Source organism: Ambystoma mexicanum, chromosome 6p, assembly GCF_040938575.1.
Source record: "Ambystoma mexicanum isolate Mex_15411 chromosome 6p, UKY_AmexF1_1, whole genome shotgun sequence".
Lineage (NCBI taxonomy): Eukaryota > Metazoa > Chordata > Amphibia > Caudata > Ambystomatidae > Ambystoma > Ambystoma mexicanum.
The window spans coordinates 1,190,958,986-1,190,975,724 of record NC_090935.1 but is presented as its reverse complement, the minus strand read 5'-3'; the positions used below and the strand labels follow the sequence as shown (position 1 = coordinate 1,190,975,724).

General features: G+C 42.3%; 1 protein-coding gene across 1 annotated transcript in view; it reads left to right on the top strand.

Annotated features, from left to right (window-relative positions):
- The window catches only part of TRPM6 (transient receptor potential cation channel subfamily M member 6), a 1,703,532-nt gene that overhangs the window by 851,763 nt on the left and 835,030 nt on the right, over positions 1-16,739 (top strand). The window contains exon 16 of the mRNA XM_069625828.1: positions 2,380-2,660. Coding sequence (XP_069481929.1) covers positions 2,380-2,660 — 281 coding nt within the window. The remainder of the gene's footprint in view (positions 1-2,379; positions 2,661-16,739) is intronic.

Below are 16,739 nucleotides of genomic sequence, written 5' to 3'. Positions count from 1 at the left end.
CAGGCAGGGCGGTGTTACATCCAAAGACTTTCTCCCTGTGGACAAACAAACGCTCGGCAGCATTCCCAGCTCCAATAGAATAAGGTTCAAAGGCACACGAGCCCAGGTCCTCACGAGCTCAACCCGCCGGCACAGTAAACAGTACTTTGTAGTACTTGGTGGGTGCGCGCGCAGGTGCGCTGTTGCATGCAATTTTATTCCGGATAGGGCGGGACGTGAGCGCCAGGGGGGCGGAGGCAATGTGACAACCTTCTTTAGTTTAGCTCCTCCAGGCAGGGCGGTGTTACATCCAAAGACGTCCTCCCTGTGTACAAACAAACGCTCGGCAGCGTTCCCAGCTCCAGTAGAATAAGGTTCAAAGGCACACGAGCCCAGGTCCTCACGAGCTAGTAAGATTTCTATAAGTCAATTTTGGGGTAATAAAATGTATGGCTAATGCACTCCACTACTTGGAACTTACTACTATACCAATTGATGTAATCTTAGATGCTGAACCTGCTTTCTTGTGGGGATAAGTCTGGACTAACTATCAAGCTACCCCGACCCATTTATTGTTACAAAATGCCAAATAATTTGAGCCTTATAAAAGAAACAACATGGCTGGATGTGTGAAGAACTTCTTTTTCATATACAAACTAGATAGGGTACCCGGCATTGTCCGTGTCCTGATCGAGTGGTGTCTCATGTGCCCTGGAGGATGTTGCTCTTGTCCTCATGTCAGCAAGTCTTTCTTCAGTTTGCTCTGGTATCTCTTTTGTCCTCGATAAAGTTGGTCTTGTCCTCTGGTCGGCAAGTTGTGCTGTTGTGTTTCAGAAGCTCTTGATATTGATCTTCGCTTTGCATCAGATGGAGCTGTTCCAAGTGATGTTCGTTTTTGAGCGGCATGTTTCAGTCACTTAATGGAATTCAGCACATTTGAGAAAATGTCCAAGAAAGATTGATTGATTGTGCTCTCTTCTCTTGAATGGATTTAAGTAAACTGTAACCTTGCCATTTCCTATATTTGGAGTGGCATGATAAAATACATTTGTATTCTCTTTAAAAATGCTTTAATAAATACTTTTATGAACTGTATACAGTAGTAATACATTTTAAAGGTAAAACCAACGTATTGAACATTTTGCTTCAGACACTTTTCCAAATTTTGCCTCCTTCTATTACCTACTGTAGTGAATCGGGGCGAGCATCAGTAAATGAGGGCGACATTTTTTGCATTCAAACATAGACTACGAGCTTGCCCCAGACAAAAGAGGAATCCATGCAAAATTTGGTAGACGTGGGTTCAACAGTGTGGATTTATATAGCCAGTCAAACATACACACATACATACATTCAGCTTTATATATAAAGATAAACAAGACATAACAAAAGCAGATATATATATGTACTTAATTAACATATGTTAAAGAAATATGATCTGATGTCAGCTGTGATACAAAGGAAGTCTACTGTTGGATGCTATACACAAATGTTTATATACCATTGCGAGACACATCCCTAAATGTGGTGAGAAATGCAAAGACACAGAAGTTAATCACAAGGCTTCATTCAACCAAATGCCACCTCATTCAGTTACTCCTAATTGTGCCTACAATCATAGCTTTAAGTGTGATTGTGGTAAAGTAGCACCTAGATCCAGTTTGCACATTCTGTTTTGTTGCTAGTTATACAAAAGGTCAAGGCAGAGGTTTATTGTCCCTGTTTAGGAGGAATGTAAACCTAACAAATGATTGACATGCAACATGTTCTGTCTTTATATATATTTATTGTTGCATCTAGTGGATTATTTTAGCATGTTTTCTATCTGTACTGGGTATTGTGTGAGGGGTTTGCTGAAGGTGAAACGTAGCCTACTACTTAAGACTATCGCCTTCCTGCAAAGATGTTCTAATTTAGTGAAAGCATCTGGTTGTCCTTAATGCACTTCAAATCAGACTGAAAGCGAATGTAGGCACGTTGCACCTAAAGGTTAATGGCTAATTGTCAAAAGATATCATAAGCGTAGCTGTCCAAGCATTATTTACTTCAGGATGATTGATTATAAGACTCATGCTAACACATATGTCTTATGACGATTGTCCCCTGTTATGGTTTGTTATATGTATTTTAACTGATTTGTCATGTATTGTGTTGGTTTTAATTCTGTTTTAGAGTATATCTATTGTCTATTATGTTATATTGAAAGATTCAATGTAAACATAACGATTGATTGATTGATTGATTGATTGAACTAATGCATTCATATTTTAATCGCAAAACTTAGCTAAAAGTGAGCTCTTGATTAAAATGTGTTCCACAAAACATCCTATAAACGAAAGATTTCTTGGCAGCTTACAAATAAATGTTACTTTATAATGCACATTTCATATGTTTTTACAGGAAAAGACAACTGGCCTTCACAAGTCCCGGAAGAAGTTCAAAGAGGAAGTGAATTCTTCAGAGGACAATGAACCAGCAGGCTTTATCTACCCTTATAATGACCTAATGGTGTGGGCAGTGTTGATGAAACGGCAGAGGATGGCCATGTTCTTCTGGCAACATGGAGAGGAGGCTATGGTTAAGGCAGTGGTGGCCTGCAAACTGTACAGAGCAATGGGACACGAAGCCAAGCAGAGCAACATGGTGGATGATACATCTGAAGAGTTGAAGAAGTACTCAAAGTAGGAGTTCTCCCTTCACTTCAGTTAATAACGACCTTCTTAGAATGGTTAGATATTTTTTCTCTCTGTCCAATTAGCTCTTTTCAATACTCACATAGAGAACATATATTCCATCTTGGAATGTTCTGAAATAAATGAATGGCTCAAACTCTGTGGTGTTATATCATCATCACCTAGTTAATGGTCACCCTTTTGTTAAAATATATCACAGCGAAAAGTGGTGTAATGTTATAATTTCCTCAACATCATTTTCTTAAACCAGAGTAAAGTAGTTTGTAATACCGAATCAAAGTGCTGCAGTGTGAGGTTTGTTTTGTAGCGTTCTGTGCTTCACTTATATTTAATGTAGATTGTTTATACTAACCTTAGGATTGTCATTTCCTATGTTTATTTATTTATTTACATGTTTGCATTTATATAGTGTCTAAACCTTCAGGCACCAGGGCACTGTTACAGACCAGTTACCTTTAGGAACTTCAGCGGAGTGGGAACAGACACAAAGGGTGACTGCACATTGAGTAACTGGTTAGGGGGAGACCAGTTAGTCAAGTAGCCAGGTTTTCAACCAGATTTGTGAAACACATCAGCGGGGAGAGAATGGACACCAGGGTGAGACATAAAATAGCAAGTTAGGGTGAGACAAATTAGGCAAATAGCAAAGAGTTTTGCAGAAAGCCCAGAAAAAGGCCTCTGCTCTAAGCCCGATGGGTAGCGCGTTCCAGTGATTTGCCGTGAAAAAAGGAAAACTAGCCCCCTGTCTTCTGGCTTTTCTGACTATGGGCGTAGATTGGCCTTACTGGTCTGGTGGACTTGGGTCTTTCTATTTTCCGTGAGAGATATTGCGGGGCATTATTACTAAGGCATTTGTACACGATGGAAAGTGATTTGAAAATAATCCTTTTATGGATGGGGAGCCAGTGTGCTTTTTTTCTCACTGTTGTGATGTAATGTTTTTTGGAGATATTCTGTGCTGCTCGTAAGGCATTGTTCTGGATAATCTGCAGTTTATTTAAGTTCTGTTTGGAAGTTCCGGCAAAAAGTTACAGTAGTCTTGCACCTGTTATTACTCTGGCATTGGTCATGCAGCTTTTTGTGGTCAGGAATTGTCTTGCTGAGTTAATCTAGTGTATACAGAGATAGCTGCCCCGCCAGATAACCGGTAGCTAAGACATGCTCGCGGTTACGATGTAATTTGAGTTGCTTAATGCAATGCATATTTGGTGTGCCTGGCCTGCTGAGGATGGCGGAACAACACTTTTGAGGTATGTTGACGTCCCTTAGCCTTGAGCTGTACTATGCACTAAAACAGGGAGAGGTTTATGAGGGGATCAGGTGGGGGTCCAGAGGCAATATGGCTGAAGATTCTTCCAAGGAACTTCACATGCAAGGATTTATGGGTGGGTTGCACAGAGCTTATTTTCCTGTATTAGATTAAAATATGATGTTCAATATATGATGGCTAAACTTGCTAAGGGAAAGGATTGCTTTTATTCAAAATGCAGATTTAATCTGCAACATAAGAAATGCCCTCTGATGGTGCTGGCTATCAACGAGAATGGGTTGCCATTCTAGTTTGAAAAAACACATTTTCTTCCAACTGAATGCTACCCTATATAACAACAATAGCAGATTTGTGATCCTTAATGGAAATCTGGCCTGTGATGCCATCAGTCTTGCATGAATATATGCACCAAATGAGGGGCAACATAATTTTTTATTTGAACTTCTGCTGAAACTGAAAGATTTAGGGAATGGGAATATAAGAACAGTTGGAGACTTGATCTTCTTAATGGAGAATAGACTTGCTACATTGGGTCTTAAGTACACATGGAGATACTACCACACTGTTATAGGAGACTAAGGGCCTTATTACGAGTTTGTAGGCAGTCATGCCTTTAAAAGGGCATGGCTGCCTCCAAACTCGGGTCCGGGTTCCCTGAATGGGGAAATACCGGGCAATTCCGACTTTGGAGGGCCGGTATTTGCCCATTCAGGGAACCAGGAACTTCCCCATTCAAGCCCCCATAGGGCTCAATGCGAATGGGGAGGGAGCTAACAACGGGCCTGTTATTCATGTTCCCTCGCAGGACCAGCAAAGGACGTCTGGTCTGACCAGACGTCCAGAGAACGTCCCGCAAGGGAACCTAGTAATAGGGCGGAATGGGTTTAACGGCGCCGGCACCTTTACCGGCGCTGTTTAACCAATTCCGCCCACCTCGTGATGAGGCCCTATACGTTTTTTCACATTCCCACAAAGTGTGTACTAAAATAGATCAGTGGCCTCCCTTTCTGATCCACTAAATGTCTTCTCCCAGGTGGGAGTGATTATAGACTCAATGAAAGGGTCAATTTTAATATTAATATCATCAAACCCAGAGCTATGTAGCCCATACAGGCACTTGCATTTCTGAAGGCAGACATTAAGATATATACACAAAAGGAATTCTAGCTACCAAAATTAAACCACAGGCATGATGGCCCACCCACATGCATTAACCCACATACACCAGTCTAAAACACAAAGCACAACACGTCTGCCATCAGAATGCAGTGAAGTTCCACGACACAAATTCGGTCTAGCTGGACACATAATGAGTCGCCTGCACTCGCGCAGTACCCTGACCCATCCACATGCCTGATCAACATAAGTAGCTATTTGGGGCCTGGCCATCCAACACAACTTCCTTTTGGCCAAATTCACACACACGTTCTAACCTCTCTGCCAATTTTCCCATACCTTGGACTTTGTTGCCAAGAGGGCGTTCACCTACAAACGCTTTGAGGCCATACCAGTGGGATAAAGGCACTCTACATATGATAAATTATTACTACTAATACTAATATCAGACCTCCATACCTCTCCAAATTCAAATTGATTAAGCTGGATTTGAGAGCAACTGACACACGTTTGTCAACATAATGAAGGTGATTAAACTTCTGGATACACTTCTGGATAAAGTGACATGATGCCCTATCGGCCCATACTGCATCCCCAACCTCCCCTCATTAGATGCTGAAAGGGCTTTTGATAGGGTTACAGGGCCTTCCTGCTGCTGACCATAAGAACATTTAGAATTGGAGATAACTTCATCCAGGGGGTGCTTGCATGTTATGTTAATTCAACCAAAATGGCAAAAATGAATGGTTGCCTGTTGGAGAAGTTTCCTGTTAAGCATGGAAACAGAACTGCCCATTCTCTCCCCTTTTTATTCTCAAGAGTGAAACCTTTGCAATGAGATTGTGAGCTAATGCTGCCATACACAGGATTAAATGTGGCGAGCGAAAATATACACTGGCATTGACAGCCGTGATAGTCTCTCCTGAGACAACTGACTTTACTTCCATCCCTTTAAAAAGAAATTGAAAAATGTTCTAGAGTTTCAAAAGTCAATGCCAATGAAACTAAATGTGAGACTTGAATCACGAGTAAGTGGACCAGAGGACAGATTCCTGAGATGTTGATTTTTACCTAGCCCAGGTCCACTGGGATATGTTTGGGTGTTAAGATTCATACCAAAGTTAAAGACCTATGCCTTTCTAACTGTCCTGCTCTTCTGCAATCCTTTAAAGCAGATATGGGGCTTTGGAAATAATTGGCAGTGTTTTGGTTTGGAAGGCTTTACATGATCAAATAGAATCTTCTCCCTATGCCTTTAGATTTGTTTCAGGCACTTCCCATCCACGTACTTAGGGAAGATGTACTTAAATTGGAAAAGGAGATGATTACATTTATTTTAGCTGGTCAAGTGGCACAGCGAGTAGAGCGTTTGCTTTGACATCAGTGCAGATCCTGCTAACGCAGGTTCGAATCCCGGCAGGGCCAAACTTAGCCTTTCATCCTTCCGAGGTCGATAAATGAGCACCACACACCGTGGGTAACAATAAGCAGCACTCAGATACCTGAGGGTTCGTAGCACTATATAAATGCGAAAATTATTTTGAAACTAGCACACAGCTTCATCCAGGATGTTTCCTTCTCAGATTTCTTTTCATATTCCACCAAATAAAATGAACAAATATTGTTGTTTGCCACAAAGGTAAGATGTGATACATGTTAATTTCATGAACTAATTGAACACCAAATTTTCATTTATCTCCAATTTAAATTCTCACATGAATATCAAATTTGTATGCTTACTGTTATCATTTGCAGTGTTGTTAGCAGTGGTGGCATTTGTTGCTGCTAAACACACACTGCAAATAATCAGAGTAAGCATACAAATATGATATTCATGTGAGAATGTAATGTGGAGGTAAATAAAAATGTGGTGTTAAATCAATTAGTGAAATTAACATGTATTGAGTTTTTTGCAAAAGAAATCAATGAAAAGAAAGACACAATCATTCTATTCTAAAACAAAAATTAGAAAACAAAAACTAAAAAAATGCATGACCAGTTCAGCACAGACAACACGATGATGAGCACTTTCTACAAGTGACCTGCAGAGGGCACGCAGAACACCACAAAACGTAATGCCAAAAATCAAAGAAAGTTAATTATCTCGACCTATCGAGCTAGAAATAGTTACATTAATTTGGCAATGAAATAAAGAATATCCCATGCAAAATTCATGCCACCAGACCTCACCATTTATGAGGAGTTACATCCCCAAGACCAACACCACATACAAACCCACAAACAATATATATATATATATATATATATATATATATATATATATATATATATATATATATATATATATATATATAGGAAACCAAGGATAGCTAGAAAAGTTATATTAGCAAGGAACAAACTTTGAAGTTTTGGGCACCCTGATTTGCACAGTTATTAAATGGCAGCATAGCTTTGCATCTTCAGGGAATGAACAAAATGAATGTCTCCAAAGCAGTGGTGGGCATGACCTTGACCTATATGCCTGCTCTAATGGGAGGCCACGGTGACATATGGTGGAGGAAGTGTGGAGTGGAAGGGTTGTTGCTTCATGTTTGATGGGCAGGCCCAGTTTTAAGTTCTTTTTAGATAGAGGTAACACATCTGGTTTAACTCATTATTGCGAAGGGATTACCCTGTAACCAGGAGATGATTCATTTGGGCAAATTTATTTATGATTTGCACAATTTATACACTCCAATGAGTCGATTGATCAAATCAATTCTACATCTACATACAGTCAAGTTAGCAATTGGGGCATACTGGGGAAAGAAGCATGCAGCATCTATATATAAATCACTGGTCAAACTCTGATAGGTTATAGAAATGGAAAGACCCTCAGCAGAAATACAACAAGATAGACTGAACATTTAAAGGATAGTTCCGGGACTTTTTTTTTATTGTCCCTACGGTTCGGCCATGTGTTTTTAAGCATAAATCGGTTGATCGTAGAAAACTTTCCGATGGACCTTACCCGACTTTTCGTCCATTAACGCACTCGAAATCAGCCGCCATTTTCTGATAATCCTACCATTTCCCCCATCGACCTGGCTCACCTGCTTTTGCGGCACTAAATCAAATCCCCCGCCCCTGAAACAGACTTTATCAAAACATTCATATTCCCCGCCTCTATCCGTGACGTGACTGTGCTGGCTAGGCAAACGCGCCCAGGCGTCTTCTACGCGACTCCACACAGAACCCGGAAACCAACACAGATCAGCTCACAACACAGCGCGCCACAATTCGGAATATGAAACTGTACTTTTAAATCAAACCGCAAGATTGTAAATTTGGTAAAGTACATTTATTTGACATCAAATGTTTAGGGAATATTCAGCGATTTGCATTTTTATTTGCTCACGTTCCAAAAAGTTCGTTTTGAGGCACTCGATGTTCCTTTGCTGTACACAGGGTCTTAGATCATCTCACAATACAGCGCCACAATTCGGAATATGAAACTGTGGTTTAAAAGCAAACGGCAAGATTGTACATTTGGCAAAGTACATTTATTGGACATCAAATGTTTAGAGAATATTCAGCGATTTGCATTTTTCTTTGCTCTCGATCCAAAATAGTTCGTCTTGAGGCAAGCGATGTTCGTGTGCAGTACACAGGGTGTTGGTTTACGATAAAATAAGCTCTTCGGTCGCACTGATAATCGCATGGCTGTTCCAACAACGAGGCACTAGGCCACCACAACGGTCTGTATGTTGCATCTAGCCGTTAGTACCGCGTAAGGGCATACTTGTACTTGGCGATCGTCCCATAAAATGGTCAGGGTGGTAACGTTGTTCACGCGGAGAAGCAACTGGCGGTTGTAAAAGCCATCCGCCGGTGTCTGGTACTCGTGACACATACAATAATGAAGGATGTACCTGTTTTAAAAACATAAAAAATGAAATTAGTCTCACCATCAGATCTTTATTAAAATTATTCATTTTATATATTAGGTCGGGAAATTATTTCATAGCTAGGACAGTGCAACTGGGTATTATACGTCAAGGGGGGGCTGTAGGATACTGAGACAGTCCCCCAGTGCAGGGGTTGACAGGGAGGCAGTGCAGGTGGAGAGTGGAAGGGCCCAGGACCGAGGTCGCAGACAGTGGACCAGTTGTAGCAGGGGAGAGGGAGAGAGAAAGCAGAAGCAAAGAGGAAGGTTTTGAGGTGCTTCCGTAAAAGGAGATGGTTCACCTCAAGATAGTGCGCGGTACAAAACAATATGCCACATAGAACGAACAAGTACAACTTAACCCGTCTTTAAAGCTACTGTATAGTAATTAAATTGCGGTATAAACTCATCTAAAGAGTTACTTACATTTTATTTGCATTTTCCATTGTGTCTGTGCGTAGGGCAGCCCCGAAATACCACTCCTTCTATGCCGACGTTATTTCTTCTAATGAACGAACATTAAATGGCTTTCGTTTCTGAAATTATATTCATTATCGTTTCTTACGTTATTGCCCCACACCCCCAAAAAGAAGTCTTTCGGGATGGTCCCGGCCTGTCAAGGTCAAATAACAATAGAACCTTATACTGAGTGGTGGGCCATTCCGGCACCCGAGCAAAAAATCAAAGCAGCTGACCTTCACTTTGAACAAGCACACATTCCTAGTTAGCTACATTCAGTGTAAGGCCATCTCACAGGACTTGAAATTTACACTCCATCTTTGCATTTTGTCTGCGTGCATTTGCAGCCCCAGCGAACCATAAATACGGAGACATTCTATATTTTTTGAAAAATGATTTATATTACTGTTTGGTTTAATTTAATGCGCAAATGAACAAGGGTGGAGAGACACATTGCATGTACACTGAGCAATCACTTTTATTTACACAATACATAGCTACACATATTCAATGGGCCTGCGACATGAGGAGACTCGAGAGAACAGACAATCAAATTACAATCATTTAAACCGTGATGTGTATTTCTCAATGAGCTCTGCTTTAGGTGGACATGGAACAGAGGCAATGTTGGGTGGCAATGCAGTTGTCCCCTGCACAGGTTCGTTCACAACTCCATGTATGTGCCTATCTAGGACATCAACAATAAGTCTCTGAATAAACTCATATTGCATATCCTCAAACACTGGTTTGATCACCCATTGTTTACTTCTTTTAGTGAAGGCCTTATTGTAGCGAAGCGTCCCTAAAGTTCCGGTCGTCCTACTTTGTTGACGGCCAACATTATGGTTATGTGCCAAGACCGCTAGAAGAGTCCGATTTATCATGCCCTCCATGCCAAAATGCAATCGTTTTGGCCTGTACTTTAGGCACATATTGTGGAACACCTCCAAATCTCCTGTGTGGCAGAATTCCGTGAGTCCCCTCAAATCTCTTGTTATAGTTTTATCAAATACAATCTTTTCAATGGCTTTGTGAGTGGGTGATGAAGGAATCAACCACTTCTTCTTCCGTGCCTCCTCTGTGGACAAATGGCCATGTTCACAATTGTGGAAATGTTGGTTTGTGGTCCAGCGGTGAACGTTGCTACAGTGTAGCATTACTGACCGCCATTTTTCCAGTAGAATTTCCAACGACCCTCCACATGTTTTTGAGCTCCACCAAAGATGGTTGCTGATTGACTTGGACCACTGTGAAATACCTTGCATATCTTTTTTTTTACCTGCAGCCGACATTTTTTATTGATTGTTTTTGCAAGATGCCAAACGTCAAATTGGTGATTTATATTTTTGTACTCTTCTCTCATTGTCTTGGCAATTGAAACGTGTCTGTCCGTGGCTATCAGGTCGATCACAATTCCCCGCGATTGTAGTTCTTGCAATGATGCTACAAAGCCAACTTTCTCCATGGCCACTGAGGATGTACTTTGTGACACCTGCACGAGCACCGAACTCACAATTTCTTACTTTCCATATCCTGAAAGTGGTAGGTGCAGTACTTGGCTGAACATCCTGGGCTGTCGCACTGTCCATCACCGGCTAGCCTGAACCGTTTGCCCGCGAATGTACTATCAATAGACATTTTTTCCATTCTCCAAGCTTCGCTAATGGCTGGAAATAGATAATCGGTTTGGTATTTGTAGAACTGAGTTTTCGCAATGAAATGGATTCCCACAAACTGAAAGAAAGACTCTAACTTTTTAAAACTTGAACCACTAAAAAGTGCGGCCGCTGCACAAAGTAGATTGCCTGCTGGCAGTTGCCCCAGCATGGGTTGTGCAGACCATGAGAAAGGATGATATTTTGTACAGGTGGCATGTATTTTAAGGTTAGTGCCTCGAATTGCACGAGTCACATTAATCAATGGCTCCCCACATACTTCCCCACCAACCGAATGCCCACATTTCATCCGAATAATAATATCAATCAAACAACTATCGAATACAATGAATTTGGCCTCTTTCCTTATACTGTCACTCTGCATCCCAGCTGGTTCGGCCTGTAACGTTGAGGACATGTCACTCACATGAAAGGTAGAATCTCTGATATCGTCTTCCGCTATGTTCAGTGATATTGATGGTGTTTCATTGTCGTCCACTTCATTCTCTTCCATTGCAACATCTGTTCCTTCTCCGGCGATGGGTGAATAAAACAATTTCTTCAACTTTCTCGCGGTCTTAGTTTTTGCGGGTGTGGATTCTGTGAATTGATCTCCGACTGCATCCGAACTACCAGGAGGACATTCACTATCAATGGCTGGTGGTGGTATAGCTCCGTTGTCAATCACTTCATATTCTTCCCATTGGCACGATGCATCTTCAGTCTCAAGTCCCTGCCAAAAGTTTTGACAAGCAACATCTCTCGTTCGCTTCACTGTCTGTGTAGATCTAGTTCGTACACCCACTCGCAACTAGAGGACAGATTGGAAAAGGGATGTTCAGTTTAAACACAACTTACAGTATTGAACTATTAACAGTGAAAAACAACATAATATAGTGACCAGGACACTAACCTTCTTTTGCTTTCTTTTCTTTGAAACTTTCTTGCCTCGAACTTCAACATCAGGACGCTGTTGCTCCGACTCGTGTGTGCATGTCTCCACTTCCTCTTGCGCTGCAACGACTATATTTTCATGATAAGCACATCCATCACGCACTGACGCTCCATCGACTCCCTGAAACATAGAACTTTCATTAGTATGTATAATAATATTGAAAACACAAAATGTACTTGGGGACCAATACCCACGTACATCTCAATAGCAAAACACGAATGAACGCTTTGTGTAGAACATTCAAACGACAATTATTCACGCATTGTTGATCTAGTTAGATGGAACTGTCAAGATCCATACCTCGGGCTCCTCATAGACTTCCATTGATGATATTATTGAAGATGATGCTTCAGTAACTCCCTGAAACACAGTAATTGCATTAGTATGGTTTTCTATTTTGTTAAAAAGAACATAAACTTTGTGCAGGCGTCAACGGCTCATCTAAATAGACCTGCACAAATGATCAGTTGTCTAAAATAAATAATGGTTATCTAAATATGATTCGATTTGCTCGATCGTTGGAAGTGTCACCACCCAGAGATCTGCATCAACTACTAGGGGTGATGTTCTTGTAGAAGAAGCTCCGTCATCTCCCTGAAACATAGTACTTGCGTTAATAAAGAAGGAAGTATAGCGGATGTAATCACGTCATATGATTTTGCTTGATCGAACTGTCAGTATCCATACCTCGAAATGCATAAGAACATCAAGGGACGCTGTAACTGCGGTGCACACTTCTGCAAGTTGTTGCGCCGACCCGTAACTGCATGCTCCCCCTTCTTCTTGGACTAATGCTCCATCGACTCCCTGAAACATAGGACTTTCATTAGTAATGAACACAAAATTGAAAAAAGAAGACATATAGGATGGCGACGACAGAAGGACATATCAATGGCTAAAAACGAAAGAAACATTGTGTGTAACAATCACGCTACAAGAATGCAAGATCTGATGATCTCCATCGATGGAACTGTCCGGAAACGTACCTCGAGCATCTGAGTGACATCAACGGTTGTCGTCAATGCGTTGGACTCCTCAGCATCTCCCTGAAAGACAGTACTTGCATTATTTTGGATAACAATAATTATAACTGAAAACAAAGACTAGAGGACGAGTACAAGGGTGTACCATTAGGTAAAATAATTACACGATAAATTAAAACTATTGATTTACATGCCTAAAACAAGTCAGTGGCAGAATAGCTAAGTAAGGTTACCCGATAGGCGCTTGATGACTGCAATAACGACACGGATGGAGAATCTTCCGCCTTCATATTGAGTGGATACATAAATGGGGAAATTATTGTTAGCTAATGCTACACACTACCGCAAGGCCGAGAGCTAAATACGTAAACTTGACTCACCAGTGGCGGGATGTGGACGAATAGAGTGGGAATAGCGGTTGAGAGCAATTTTCGCTTCGCTCGCGGTGTGTTCTTCTTTATTAGCAATGATGTGGAGTACATGTCTGAGCTAAAGTGCCTGCTGCAGTTGCGGTATCGATCACCCCTCTTGTCCGCAAAGACTTCTAGGACTCTACTTTCAAGCTCAGAAGGTGGATATCCGCAATATCGGACCCATTCTCTTATCTGATCTATTGTCTTATGGAAAACATGCATTATAGTACCTTCAGATTTTTTATGGGTCTTCGAAGGGCAACCGCCAATGGAACAGGCAGGCATTGTGGAAAGTTCTGAAAAGTAAAGATCAACAATTCTATATGAATACCAATGTGTTAAAAAATTAAATGACACATAAAAGGTTCAATGCAAGGTTCGTTTTGGTTCTTGGAACTATACACGTTATTCACATGCGGATAAGTATTTGAATAACTTTAAAAAAATAGAAAAATAATTTGACTAAACTCAGAACATGTGACTAGTTCCTTGCATGTACTGTCTTGAACGAAAAGAAATTGGACGCAAAATGATTATGGTACATGGCCTTACCTTGACGAACAAACAGTTAGATGCAGGGATCAGAGTAGTTTCTTGTCGTAGAACAGGGAGCAGTTCACAGGTTGCAAACTGACGAGTTTCCTCGAAGTGGTCACGGAAGTTCACAGAGACGAAGAGCAGATAACCAGCACCTTCACGGGTTGACTAGCAAAGCGCAAAGAAGTTCTCATTAGAAATATGAAGTGGGTTATAAAGAATTCGAAACAGGGGTGTGTTTGTGAATGAATGACGTGTATATGTCGTGGCATTATGCGGTTTGCAGGGGGGCGTCCAGCGTGAGGGGGGATGCTTGGCAGGAGACACGGGGTCTGGAGGTAGACATGGGAACAACAACCCATGCTCTATAGACCACTTTGAAGTGTACATGGTCTTTGGCACCTCTTGGCCTTTATTGCTCCCTGACAGCTCCACTTGCCAGCACAAGTACCCCGGTGCGAACTGCCTTTGATAGGGCGGGGGGTGGATTGGGGCGGTGGTCGTGCAGACAAGACACAGGAAGACTCGTGAATGAAGACACACTTATGTGGATTGCAGGGGGCCGTCCAGCGTGAGGGGGGATGCTTGGCAGGAGACACGGGGTCTGGAGGTAGACATGGGAACAACAACCCATGCTCTATAGACCACTTTGAAGTGTACATGGTCTTTGGCACCTCTTGGCCTTTATCGCTCCCTGACAGCTCCACTTGCCAGCGCAAGTACCCCGGTGCGAACTGCCTTTGATAGGGCGGGGGGGTGGATTGGGGCGGTGGTCGTGCAGACAAGACTCGTTTGCCGCAGGGCCTCACCAAGGAGAGGCCATCTAACTGCATGTAAGAGGCAGGCTGCAGGATCTAGTACATGGAAGGCAGGGGGGTGAGTTTATAAATACCTCACCCTCCCAGGAGAATATATGGGTGCAGTTCACCCTGGAGACCCTGGATGCCTAGGCAGTTAGTCAGCAGCAGGCTGGCCTGTGGTGGCAAGGCGGCACGGGCCAGAGGGGGTCATCTCTGTACCCGGTGCCCAAAAGGATGATTTATTATGATCAACCATATTGATTATTTACCTATAACCATGTTTTGTATCAATAAAATCCAACGGCCTTTTATTGCCAACGCTTGAACAAAGTGGTGTGGTAAGTATTTTTGGGGGAGGAGGCAAGGCCGGGAGGCTTGATGCCAACCCGCAAAATAACATATGTATGTCTGCTGCATATGGGTTCAACGGTTATGTGGATTGAAGGTGGGCGGCCAGCGTGAGGGAGGATGCTGGCCGGAGACATGTGGTGTGACAAGACAAGGCACAGGAAGACTATTCAATGGAGACACACTAGATTCATTTAAAAAATCAAAACAACCATTGTTAAAATATATGTTGGGTTTTATTTTAGATCTTAATTTCAATTGAACATAAATAATAAACATTACACATTGTAAAGTTCCGGTTGCAGCACATCCAGGGAAAATCTGCGGTATTGTCCACTGTCGCTGGGGAAATGTTGTCTAACGGCAAGTACCGCACAGGCAGGTATTACTCTCCGAACGTGGTGTCCGAGCCTCCCGTGAAGCCACCAAGTGAAGCAACGATAGGCCACCAGCCTGTACCACCTGTGAAAATGAAAGATGCAAAGTGTATTAAAATGACAAAACTTTCTTATCACTGTCGATTCAGGTAAAAAATGTCATTCTGCTTTGAAAAAAATTCTATCTTGAAAATGCACAATATTGAAACCAATTTAAATGCCTTCGAATGATATGTAGATGTAATTTTATATGTGGGAGACGACCATGAAATAGTAGTGGCATCACTGACATCACAACCAGAGTATACTTACTCGTTACTCGGATTACGCGGACGAACAGTGCCGCGAAGTTCGTGCATAAGCACCATCATCATCCTCAACACGGTCCGTGAGAGGCAGGCTTCCCTGAACTCTGGCAGCTCGGTGATGCATTGCGGACTTGGCTCACCTTCCGAAATGTAGGCCAAGCACCCGGAATTTTCACGGCAGCAGCAGTTCTCCTCCTCAGTTGGCATTAGCTCGCACCGATTGCACGTGCACCAGGTGGAGACGCCGTCCATGCGACATGGTCCAGGCTCTTCATCCGTTGACTGGTCCTCCCAACTGCCGTCCGAATCCCCATCGTTTTCGCGTGCTTGCCTTTCCAGTAGTTCTTCCTCGGTGTACTCGGGCTCGTACATATACGGCATTATTGTAGCCATTGTGTGGTAAAGAAAGTAAAATAATTTACAGAGATGGTACAGGTGTTCACAAGACCTAGAAGCGGCGAAGGTAGCTGACCAGAGCACAGAAACGAGTCACAGAATACTCAAAGTAACACAGAGAGAGTAATGGAATCGAAAATCTGCTGCTGTGTGTTGTGAAACGGTGTGTTTATACTTATTGAGGAAAGAGGCGTCCTGCCATTTCCATGGCGACACTTCATTAGCTGAGGCGCAGCGATTGTTGACACGCAACGTGCTTTGGCGTTGGGAAATGGGCGGTACGCGTCTGCTGATGTCAGGCTCAGGGGCGGGGGATTTGATTTAGTGCCGCAAAAGCAGGTGAGCCAAGTCGATGGGGGAAATGATAGGATTATCAGAAAATGGCGGCTGATTTCGAGTGCGTTAATGGACGAAAAGTCGGGTAAGGTCCATAGGAAAGTTTTCTACGATCAACCGATTAATGCTTAAAAACACATGGCCGAACCGTAGGGACAATAAAAAAAAAGTCCCGGAACTATCCTTTAAGAAATATGGAAAACTATGTTGGACAATATGGCTCAGGAT